The following is a 12268-nucleotide window of genomic DNA, read 5'->3' as shown; positions in this document are numbered from 1 at the left end:
TGTGTAGAAACATGGGAAATAACTACAAAAGTACACTTCATTCATTAACTGTGTTACAAAAAAGATCAGTTATAATAATACATCATGTTGGATATAGACAACATACAAACACTTTATTTATTGAATCACAAATACTGAAATTCCACCACATAGTGAATTTGCAAACAGCTAAAATGATACACAAAGCAAACTACAACCTGCTAGCCAAGAATGTACAACAATTCTCAAAAAAAGAGGAGAAATATAATCTTAGAAAAAAATGTAATTTAAAACATTTGTATGCACGTACAACACTTAAGACCTTCAGTATATCAGTATGTGGAATTAAATGATGGAATGGATGAAGCAAAGCAATCAAACAATGTACTAATATGATCCACTTCAAGAAACTCTTCACACTTAAAGTGTTTACAAAGTACAAAGAAGAAGATAAACATTCTCAATTTATTTCATCCATCATTCATTTTCTACATAAATAAATGATAATGATAAATGGGTTGTACTTGTATAGCGCTTTTCTACCTTCAAGGTACTCAAAGCGCTTTGACACTACTTCCACATTTACCCATTCACACACACATTCACACACTGATGGAGGGAGCTGCCATGCAAGGCGCTACCAGCACCCATCAGGAGCAAGGGTGAAGTGTCTTGCTCAGGACACAACGGACATGACGAGGTTGGTACTAGGTGGGGATTGAACCAGGGACCCTCGGGTCGCGCACGGCCACACTTCCACTGCGCCACGCCGTCCACATCATCTTACTCATCTCACCATATGAAATATAACTTACTTCACTCATTATTATTTATTTATTTTTATTGTGATTACTTATGGAGTATATTGTGAATACAGTGAGAACAGGAAGTGAACAAAAGTTTTAGCAACTGTTATGTAAAAGAAAAGGGGTAGAATTAAATAAGCTTTGCTTCTTCCTACTTCTTTTCCAACATGTTGAAAAGACAAACTGGAAATTGTGATGTATCATGTTGTATACATGCATGTGTGATGCATCATGTTGTATGCATGCATGTGTGATGTATCATGTTGTATGCACACATGTATGATGTATCATGTTGTATGCATGCATGTGTGATGTATCATGTTGTATGCATGCAAATGTGATGTATCATGTTGTATGCATGCATGTGTGATGTATCATGTTGCATGCATGCGTGTGTGATGTATCATGTTGTATGCATGCATGTGTGATGTATCATGTTGCATGCATGCGTGTGTGTGATGTATCATGTTGTATGCATGCATGTGTGATGTATCATGTTGTATGCATGCATGTGTGATGTATCATGTTGTATGCATGCATGTGTGATGTATCATGTTGTATGCATGCATGTGTGATGCATCATGTTGTATGCATGCATGTGTGATGTATCATGTTGCAGGCATGCGTGTGTGATGTATTATGTTGTATGCATGCATGTGTGATGTATCATGTTGCATGCATGCGTGTGTGATGTATCATGTTGTATGCATGCATGTGTGATGTATCATGTTGTATGCACACATGTATGATGTATCATGTTGTATGCATGCATGTGTGATGTTTCATGTTGTATGCATGCATGTGTGATGTTTCATGTTGTATGCATTCATGTGTGATGTATCATGTTGTATGCATTCATGTGTGATGTATCATGTTGTATGCATGCATGTGTGATGTTTCATGTTGTATGCATGCATGTGTGATGTTCCATGTTGTATGCATGCATGTGTGATGTATCATGTTTGTATGCATGCATGTGTGATGTATCGTGTTGTATGCATGCATGTGTGATGTATCATGTTGTATGCATGCATGTGTGATGTATCATGTTGCATGCATGCGTGTGTGATGTATCATGTTGTATGCATGCATGTGTGATGTATCATGTTGTATGCATGCATGTGTGATGTATCATGTTGTATGCATGTATGTGTGATGTATCATGTTGTATGCATGCATGTGTGATATATCATGTTGTATGCATGCACGTGTGATGTATCATGTTGTATGCATGCATGTGTGATGCATCATGTTGTATGCATGCATGTGTGATGTATCATGTTGTATGCATGCACGTTTGATGCATCATGTTGTATGCATGCACGTGTGATGTATCATGTTGTATGCATGCACGTGTGTTGTATCATGTTGTATGCATGCACGTGTGATGTATCATGGTGTATGCATGCATGTGTGATGCATCATGTTGTATGCATGCATGTGTGATGTATCATGTTGTATACATGCACGTTTGATGCATCATGTTGTATGCATGCATGTGTTATGTATCATGTTCTATGCATGCATGTGTGATGTATCATGTTGTATGTATGCATGTGTGATGTATCATGTTGTATGCATGCATGTGTGATGTATCATGTTGTATGCTTGCATGTTCCAAATAAACTCAAAGTCAAGTCAACTCAACTCAACTAACACTTGGTGGACATTCAAGTCACAAAATGCAAACGGAGTCTTGTTGGTGTATTTTGGATGGTTTTCGAGGACCTCCCATTGGCTCCATTGCAAGTGGACTTTTATTTACATTTATGAGTTAGAATTAGGGCTGGGTGATGTATGGAATCTACTGGATATATCGTGGGTTTGTCTCTGTGCGATATAGAAAAAGACTATATGGTGATATTGGAGTATACGTTCTCACACAGTTGCTTTTAGCTGCAGGCATGACACTACAGGCTCTTCTCACTCTTTCTTGTCTCTCTTCTTCTCACAGAGACATAAAACAAGCGCACCTTCTTACATACGTCACATACTGTCACGTGTGCAACTTCGTACGCTCTCACGGAGCAGACAGGTAGCGGCATGGTAACGTTAGCTGTGGTGCTAGTGGTAATATGAGAGAAAGAAGGTGCCAATCTGGTAACAAATGAAGGAATAATTCATTCCCCCCAAAAAAACAGCAGAGGGTCCATCGTCTGGCGGTGGTTATGCTTCAAGCGGGTAGATGGTGAACAAGTATGCGGCAAAAGCGTTGCTACAAAAAGTAGCAGCACTGCTAATGTAGCATCATTTAAAAAGTCACCCGCTAGAGAATGAGGAGTGCTTGAAACTCTGCATGTCAACATCTCCGTTCAGTGCCACACCCACAAAATGCCCAAGCAACCATTTCCAGATCAACACCGTATGAAACAAATAGTCAACAACAGAAGGAGAGAACGTCCGCAGGAACCTACCACATAGTGAAGGACATACACTATTTGATTTCCTTCTATGCAGCTCATTTTTATTTGACACTTATTGAAATATCTTGTGTGACATCATGCACAAAAGTGCACTTTATTTGTTTTAAACTATTGTAGTGGCATTCCGTACAGAAAGTGTACTTTAATTTAGTGTTGTTTTGATATGTCATCTTAGTGACATCATGCACAAAAGTGCACGAATAGCTTGTTTTAAAATGTCTCTGACAATCTTGCACTTTGTTTTGAAATGACATGAATGTTTGTGCCACTGCTTAATAACTGTTTAATAAATACACTTTTGCTAAATTGACTTAGTTGTGGTTTCCCTCTCTGCATGAAAGTTTAAAAGTAGCATATATTAATGCAGTATGAAGAAAGATGTTTTAATGTAGACACATAGAATCATCATACTGCTGTGATTATATGCATCAAGTGTTCATTCAAGGCTAAGGCAAAATATCCACGTGACATGGACTAAACATATCCACATATATATGGTGTATCGTGACATGGCCTAAACATATCCACATAATAATAAAAGGCCATATCGCGCAGCCCTACTTAGATTGCGATTTTTTTTTATATATATATATCCACCATCATGTCTTTTATAATGATTGTGAACGATCGAAAAATTCCCCCCAAAAGTGCAGTTCCCCTCTAAATTCCAATGATTAGATTCAAGACTTGAAGTGTATGAGCATGAAGTGATGAAGCCTATTTGGATGAGTCTTCTAAAACAAAGTGAACAGTCCAGTTGTGATGGATTGAATGCCCTGAGAATAAAATGATATGTGCTTACTTGGACTGTGATGAAGCTGTGAGGACTCAGGTGCTTTGTCTTCATGCTCTTCACTCTTCACAGAGACAACAGTCAGTGGAAACTTGCTGACATCATCCTCCTCCAACCCTACAACACACTCTCCCTCCTCTTCCTCTTTCATGTGTGGATCCTCCTCTTCCTCTTTAATGTAGGTGGGCTGTGGATCATCCTCTTCCTCTTTAATGTAGGTGGGCTGTGGATAATCCTCTTCCTCTTTAATGTGAAGGGGCTGTTGAACGTCTGTTGGGTAAATAAGTAAATAAGATAAAGAGAGAATAGAAATAGTTTTGGACTGACACTGTTAACACAATGACATTATTTGTGTTCTTTCGTGTGTTGTGTTAAAAGTGTGTAGCAAAACAACCAATAAAAACACGGGAAATACTTCCTTTTGTCCCAGTCACTAAAATTCATTCAAAAGTGAGCACAAAAACAGACTTGGAAATTTGATGAGGAGCAAGTTTGTTTTATAAGTACAAGGCAGCATTGATTGAGGCATTCTTAACTTTACACTCACTGATATAAAGTGTGTAAATATTTTATTCTGTATACGGTCTATGATACCTAAACTTTATCTCTAAACTTAACCATAATTTGTGGTGTAGAATGACGTCTGGAACTCAAGATAGTTCCACATGTCTGGGAACGCCACCGACGGATAATCCTTGATATTACTCAACAAATCTTTAGGGATCCATTCCGTTTCATAATTAGATTTGTTTCTCGTATCTGCTTTTCGCAGGAAGATCTAGGCCAGGGGTGTTTAAACTAATTTTAGATGGGGGGGCCACATGGAGAAAGATCTATTCCAAGTTGGCCGGACTGCTAAAATTACGGCAAGATAACGTAAAAATAAAGACAACTGCAGATTATTTTCTTTTTTTAAAAATAGAACAAACACATTCTGAAAATGTACAAATCAAAATGTTGTTGTTTTTTTACATACAATAGTACTCTATCTTTAGTTGTCCTTTTTTACACTTTCAGAATCAATTGTGATAATGTTCATCAGTCAACTCATTGGTGTTCATTTTCAATCTATCAAGATAAATAAATAATATCAAAATCAAATTACAGGATATTATTGATGTAGTTTGCTCATTTTCCCCAACTGGTGCGCTAACATAATGTGTTTTAGTTGTGTTTTACATATGTCACATCGTCTGCAAAGATACAAAGAATTGCTATTGCGAACTCTAGAGGACACATTTAGAACAACAGTTTCTTTCATTCAAAAATGTCGACTTATTTTTTTACTTAGCAAACTCATCCCGTTGGCTGGATAAAACCTGTTGGAGGGCCTGATCCGGCCCGTGGGCCGTATGTTTCACGCCCCTGATCTAGGCCCTTTGTGTAGTTAGAGAGTTGCTAGCTGCACAACAACCATCTTGGCTTGATTGATCAATAAGTTTTTTACTTCCCGGAAGAAGTCGCTTGACTGAATACAAATACGTCAGGTTCAAACACGGAACTATCTATTAAACGAGACAAGAAGCAAGGAATCAGGCCGAGACAGAGTTCAATTTTGCTCATGAGGAGAAACATTTGGGGCTGCACATTCAGTTACAGTCTCCCACAACGCTCTGAGGGGCAGTCCCACGCGCTCCTCTATTTATTCAGGAGTTCCCTAGTTAACATCACTGAGGCTGCTTCTAAGGTGAGGGGACACATATTACGCAAGCAACCCCAGTATCACAATACGTGATTATTCAGAATGCAGATGTGCTTGAGCTGGAGATTTCGCCCTGGCTCTACTTTGTCTGCGTGTTGTCGTCTTATCTTCGTTAAGGTACTTGAAGTCCGTCCTTGGCTGTTTTAGCGGGCTGGAAGACAGAAACTGCTGCTGCGAGACAACTTGCAGTGGAAGATAACAAGTTAGGTCAACACTTCCTGGTTCCTGCTAAGTTGCAACTTGTGCTTGGTTTACTCGCACAGCATGAATAGGAATCAAAGATGGCAGCCATGTCTATTCTGTGTTCAGTGTGTTCTTACCTGAGGTCTGAGTTTTTGTGTTTTTTATGTATGAGATTTTAATTCATTTTAGTCTGAATGAGTGGTACTCTGCAAGATAAACAAATTCTCTGCAGAGTGGGATTTCTGGTGGATAGTTTCTCATCAAATGTCACTGGATTTCCATAGACTTTGGTCTACCTATAATCCACCTGTTCAGGTAGCAGTAGCAGACAGCTAGCACCATTCGGCCTGCCTGCTATCCTTCCACCATCAGCCTGACTGCTGCTTGCCTTCCACCATCGGCCTGACTGCTGCTAGCCTTCCACCATCGGCTTGACTGCTGCTAGCCTTCCACCATCGGCCTGACTGCTGCTAGCCTTCCACCATCGGCCTGCCTGCTGCTAGCCTTCCACCATCGGCCTGACTACTGCTTGCCTTCCACCATCGGCCTGACTGCTGCTAGCCTTCCACCATCGGCCTGCCTGCTATCCTTCCACCATCGGCCTGACTGCTGCTAGCCTTCCACCAATAGCCTGACTGCTGCTAGCCTTCCACCATCGGCCTGACTGCTGCTAGCCTTCCACCATCGGCCTGCCTGCTAGCCTTCCACCATCGGCCTGCCTGCCAGCCTTCCACCATCGGCCTGACTGCTGCTAGCCTTCCACCATCGGCCTGACTGCTGCTAGCCTTCCACCATCGGCCTGCCTGCCAGCCTTCCACCATCGGCCTGCCTGCCAGCCTTCCACCATCGGCCTGACTGCTGCTAGCCTTCCACTATCGGCCTGACTGCTGCTAGCCTTCCACTATCGGCCTGACTGCTGCTAGCCTTCCACCATCGGCCTGCCTGCCTGCCAGCCTTCCACAATCGTCCTGCTTGCTAACCTTGTAAATGGTAAATGGGTTATACTCTTTGACACTATTTCCACATTCACCCATTCACACACACATTCACACACTGATGGCGAGGTCTGCCATGCAAGGCGCTTACCATGACCCATCAGGAGCAAGGGTGAAGTGTCCTGCTCAAGGACACAACAGACGTGACTAGGTTGGTAGAAGGTGGGGATTGAACCGGGAACCCTCAGGCACGGCCACTCTACCAACCGCGCCACTAGCCTTCCACCATCGACCTGCCTACTAGCCTTCCACCATCGACCTGTCTACTAGCCTTCCACCATCGGCCTGCCTACTAGCCTTCCACCATTGACCTGCCTGCTAGCCTTCCACCATCGACCTGCCTACTAGCCTTCTACCATCGACCTGCCTACCAGCCTTCCACCATCGGCCTGCCTGCTAGCCTTCCACCATCGGCCTGCCTGCTAGCCTTCCACCATCGGCCTGCCTGCTAGCCTTCCACCATCGGCCTGTCTACCAGCCTTCCACCATCGGCATGCCTGCTAGCCTTCCACCATCGGCCTGTCTACCAGCCTTCCACCATCGGCCTGCCTGCTAACCTTCCACCATCGGCCTGCCTGCTAGCCTTCCACCATCGACCAGCCTACCAGCCTTCCACCATCGACCTGCCTACTAGCCTTCGATCGACCTGCTGTTTGCCTCCAGCCATTGGCTTCGTCTACGGGCTTCCACCCATCGGCCTTGGTTGCTGGTCTTCAGCCCTGTCTGCTAACATCTTCAAAAATAGTAAAACAAGTAACTTCTCCTCTCACTATGTCACAAATTATTATATTGTGTTTTATACTTTTGTGTGGTTTTACTGGTGTCCCAAATGGGTCTGGTCACCCCACTCACGAGCAATGCTACTTCAAGATGACAACTTTGATAATTTGACATTTCATCATAGTGGCAGCTACAAAATAACCTCGGCCTTATCTCAGTTGAAGATTTCTGTGACTTTGGACAAAACTAAATGGCTGCATACTATGGTAGAGTCCATTCATTCTTATTGTTTCCTTGTTTTGAGAGATCACGTCAACATTACTGCATCCTCCCCTATTGTGAGCACTTACTTTCACAGATTAAAGACCGACTCAAAAGATGTTAACTTTAAACGCAAATGTTTAGTTATATTATTGTTATTGCTCTCAGGAAATGTTGAGACTAATGCAAGCCCTGATACACCTACACAATGTTTTACACCTGCGGATTTTAAAACTAGATCTGGTCTTGGGATTATTCATATCAATGTTCGGGGTTTACTTCCTAAACTGGATATGATAAAGATCTGGATAAACTCAACAAATATTGATATTGTAGTCTTATCTGAAACTTGGCTTAAACAATCTGTGCTTGATAAAGATATTTACATTCATGGCTATAATGTCTATCGTACTGACCGACAAAGAAAAGGTGGTGGAGTGGCCATATATATTAAGCAGAGGTTTGATGTTAAATTAGTGCTCTCTGAATCAGTAAGTAAAGAACTTGAACTGTTAGCACTTGAAATTGAATTAGCTAGAATTCACCACATTATGGTAGTGGGGTGTTATAGGCCTCCATCTGCCCCTAGTAATTCCCTATCTACTCTTGTGAAGCTTCTGTCTCAACTGAAATACAAGGAAATAGTGATTTGAACTGGGACTGGCTCACATCTGTGTCTGACTCTTTGAAAGCACAGTGTGAATCTCTAAATGTAACACAATTAATTAACTCAGCTACAAGACCTAATCCTAAATGCCCTCAAAAAGCTACACTCATTGACGGAATTCTAACAAATATGCCCTTTAAATTTGTTGCATCTGGTGTTTTCCCTAATGATGTGAGTGATCATTGTGTGATTGCAGTAGTGCGAGACACAAGGATCCCTAAAAGCAAGCCTCGTCTTCTTGAAAAACATAATATGAAATTATTTGAGACGCAAGCATTTTTACACGACTTGCAACTTTTTAATTGGGATAGAATTGCTCTTTTTGATAATGTTGAACTGGCTTGCAAATATTTTCACGAAAACTTCTTGAGTATAGTGAACAAACATGCCCCTTTTAGAAAATGAAGGGTTAAAGGACGTGACAATCAGTGGTTTACATCGGACCTGTCAGATGTATTGCATGAGCGTAATGCTGCTTGGGCCAGGGCACGCAAGTCAGGGTTAGAAGCAGAGTGGTTGAATTTTAGACAATTAAGAAATCACTTTACCTCTCTCCTTCGGAAAGGCAAATCAGAATTGTATTTCTCCACAACAAATGAAAACCACAAACACCCAAAGAAGTTTTGGAAAATCATCAAATCTTTGTCCGCCTGCTGTAATTCAGTCAATCTCCCACCTAGTATACTTGTTGATGGTGTCAGAGTAAGTGACAGAAGAGAAATGGGTAGTCATTATAATAATAATTTTATTTCCTCTGGTTTTCTCTATAATTCTGACAACTCTACTGAAGTTCCGCTAACTCCGGAAAGAACCGTTGAAAATACCCAGGTTTTTAACTGTACACCCTTTACCACAACAGAGGTCATGAGGGCTCTAAAACAACTTAAACCTAGAAAGCCAGCTGGCTCAGATAAGTTGGAGCCGCTCTTCCTAAAATTGGCAGCTGAAATTATAGCTGGACCACTGACTCACATTTTTAACCTTACTCTAATTTCAAATGAAATCCCCTTGGATTGGAAATCTGCCCTTGTAATCCCCCTATTAAAAGGAGGTGACCCTAGTACCGTATTTTCCGCACCATAAGGCGCCCTGGGTTAAAAGCCGCGCCTTCAATGAACGGCATATTTCAAAACTTTGTCCACCTATAAGCCGCCCGGTGTTGTAAGCCGCATCTAACTGCGCTAAAGGAATGTCAAAAAAACAGTCAGATAGGTCAGTCAAACTTTAATAATATATTAAAAACCAGCGTTCTAACAACTCTGTTCACTCCCAAAATGTACGCAAATGTGCAATCACAAACATACGTATATCAACATGGACAGAGCTGCGTGAAAAAAGCCACCCGGCCTCTTCGCGTAAACTTAAACTTACCTTAACCACTCGCTCATCTTTTCTTCATCCATCCCTTCGAGTTAGCTTTTATGATGACGCCGGCTGGAAAGGTCTCTTTTGGCAAGGTCTTCCTTTTGAATATCACCATGGGTGGAAGTTTCATTAGCATGGCAAGCTAGAACCACAGTGAAGGATGACTTCTCATTCCCTGTGGTGCGAATATTCCCCGTACGTGCTCCCGTTCCACAGTGCGGTTCACAGGAATATCAGTTGCTGTGAAATACGGTAGTAATCCGTGTGCGGATGGAGAGATTGCGTCTTTTCATGAACCGGATCCTTGTCGCTTTGTAGGAGCCATTTTGTGGTCTTTACAGATGTAAACACACAAAGGAAATTAAACGTACGGTGATATCCGCGCGCTTTTTCTTCTTCTACGCGGGCGGGTGGCTGCTTACAGTAGAAGAAGAAGCACTTCCTGTTCTATGGGGGCGGGTGCTTACCTTGGCGGTTGCTTGCGTAGAAGAAGAAGCGCTTCCTGTTCTACCGGGAAAAAAGATGGCGGCTGTTAACCGAAGTTGCGAGAACGAAACTTTATGAAAATGAATCTTAATATTTATCCATATATAAACCGCACCGGGTTAAAAGCCGCACTGTCAGCTTTTGAGTAAATTTGTGGTTTTTAGGTGCGGCTAATAGTGCGGAAAATACGGTAATCTAAATAATTACAGACCAATCTCTAAACTCTCTGTTCTGGCAAAAGTGCTTGAATCCCTTATCAGTGAACAGATAAAAGACTTTTTGGACACCAACTTTATTCTGTCACCATTTCAGTCAGGTTTTGGCAGAAATCCCAGTACTGTTACTGCTGCTATGAAGTTTATAAATGATGTAACTGAAACTCTTGACAAAAAGCAGTGCTGTCTGTCCCTCTTCGTTGACTTTTTCAAAGGCATTTGATACTGTTGATCATGTCATTTTAATCAAACGTCTTTCAGCTATTGGTTTTTCTCAGCAAGCAGTTGGATAATTTGCAAATGACCTCACAAGCAGAGCTCAGGCTGTTCAGATAGAAGGTTCCTTCTCGGACGTACTGCAAGTGGAAAAGGGTGTCCCTCAAGGTTCTGTGTTGGGCCCATTATTAATTAATAATTAATAATGTTGGACAGAATATTCCGAACTCAACTTTCCATTCCTACGCTGATGATACTGTCATATACTGCACAGCACCCATTCCTGCTGAGGCCTTTAAATATCTACAACATGCATTTGACAGAGTACAAGAACAACTTTGCTATCTTCAACTGCTTTTAAATGCAGAGAAAACAAAGTGTATGTTCTTTACCACATCAAAAATTGTAAGATCAGCACTGTGTGAGAACATTTGAACGAGAAATGGGCAACACATTATGTTGGTATCTGCTTTTAAATATTTAAGATTTGTAATTGATGACCACTTGAGTTTTAAGGAGCACATTCAGTATGTTGTAAAAAAAAACCTGAAACTTTTACTGGGATTTTATTATAGAAACAAGTCTTGCTTTTCTTTTACTGTGAAACGGAAAATGGTGGAAACAACCTTTTTACCTGTTATTGACTATGGAGATGTGTTGTACATGAATGCTACTGCTGGTTGTCTCCACAAGCTGGATAGTGTGTACCACGGGGCACTGAGATTCATCACCAACTTACTCACCATTGTGTGTTATACTTAATGGTTAACTTACTCACCATTGTGTGTTATACTCAATGGCTAACTTACTCACCATTGTGTGTTATACTCGATGGTTAACTTACTCACCATTGTGTGTTATACTCGATGGTTAACTTACTCACCATTGTGTGTTATACTCAATGGTTAACTTACTCTACATTGTGTGTTATACTTAATGGTTAACTTACTCACGATTGTGTCTTATACTCAATGGTGAACTTACTCACTATTGTGTGTTATACTCAATGGTTAACTTACTCTACATTGTGTGTTATACTTAATGGTTAACTTACTCACGATTGTGTGTTATACTCAATGGTGAACTTACTCACCATTGTGTGTTATACTCAATGGTTAACTTACTCACGATTGTGTGTTATACTCAATGGTGAACTTACTCACCATTGTGTGTTATATTCAATGGTTAACTTACTCACCATTGTGTGTTATACTCAATGGTTAACTTACTCACCATTGTGTGTTATACTCAGTGGTTAACTGGACATCTTTATGTGCTCGACGCCTCCATCATTGGTATGTGTTCATCTACAAAACCATTCTGGGTATCACCCCATCTTATCTGTCTTGTCTTTTAACAAAGAAACAAGGAAGTCACAATCTTCTTTAAATGAATGTTCTGCAATGTATCGTCCCCAAAGTAAGAACTGAACTGGGCAAGAAAGCATTTAGGTTTTC

The 12268-nt window shown here is 41.1% G+C and overlaps 3 protein-coding genes across 3 annotated transcripts in view; 1 reads left to right on the top strand and 2 right to left on the bottom strand.

Annotated features, from left to right (window-relative positions):
* The window catches only part of LOC140680121 (uncharacterized), a 1112395-nt gene that overhangs the window by 553932 nt on the left and 546195 nt on the right, over positions 1–12268 (top strand). The gene's annotated exons all lie outside the window — the stretch shown is intronic.
* Positions 1–12268, bottom strand: part of LOC133570587 (uncharacterized) — a 353516-nt gene that overhangs the window by 171544 nt on the left and 169704 nt on the right. The gene's annotated exons all lie outside the window — the stretch shown is intronic.
* LOC133570506 (uncharacterized) overlaps positions 1–12268 on the bottom strand; it is a 335786-nt gene that overhangs the window by 309452 nt on the left and 14066 nt on the right. The window contains exon 2 of the mRNA XM_061923184.2: positions 4011–4271. Coding sequence (XP_061779168.2) covers positions 4011–4271 — 261 coding nt within the window. The remainder of the gene's footprint in view (positions 1–4010; positions 4272–12268) is intronic.

This window comes from Nerophis lumbriciformis, linkage group LG28 (genome assembly GCF_033978685.3).
Source record: "Nerophis lumbriciformis linkage group LG28, RoL_Nlum_v2.1, whole genome shotgun sequence".
Taxonomy (NCBI): Eukaryota; Metazoa; Chordata; class Actinopteri; order Syngnathiformes; family Syngnathidae; genus Nerophis; species Nerophis lumbriciformis.
The sequence above is the reverse complement of the archived record's forward strand: the minus strand, read 5'-3'. Positions and strand labels throughout refer to the sequence as shown.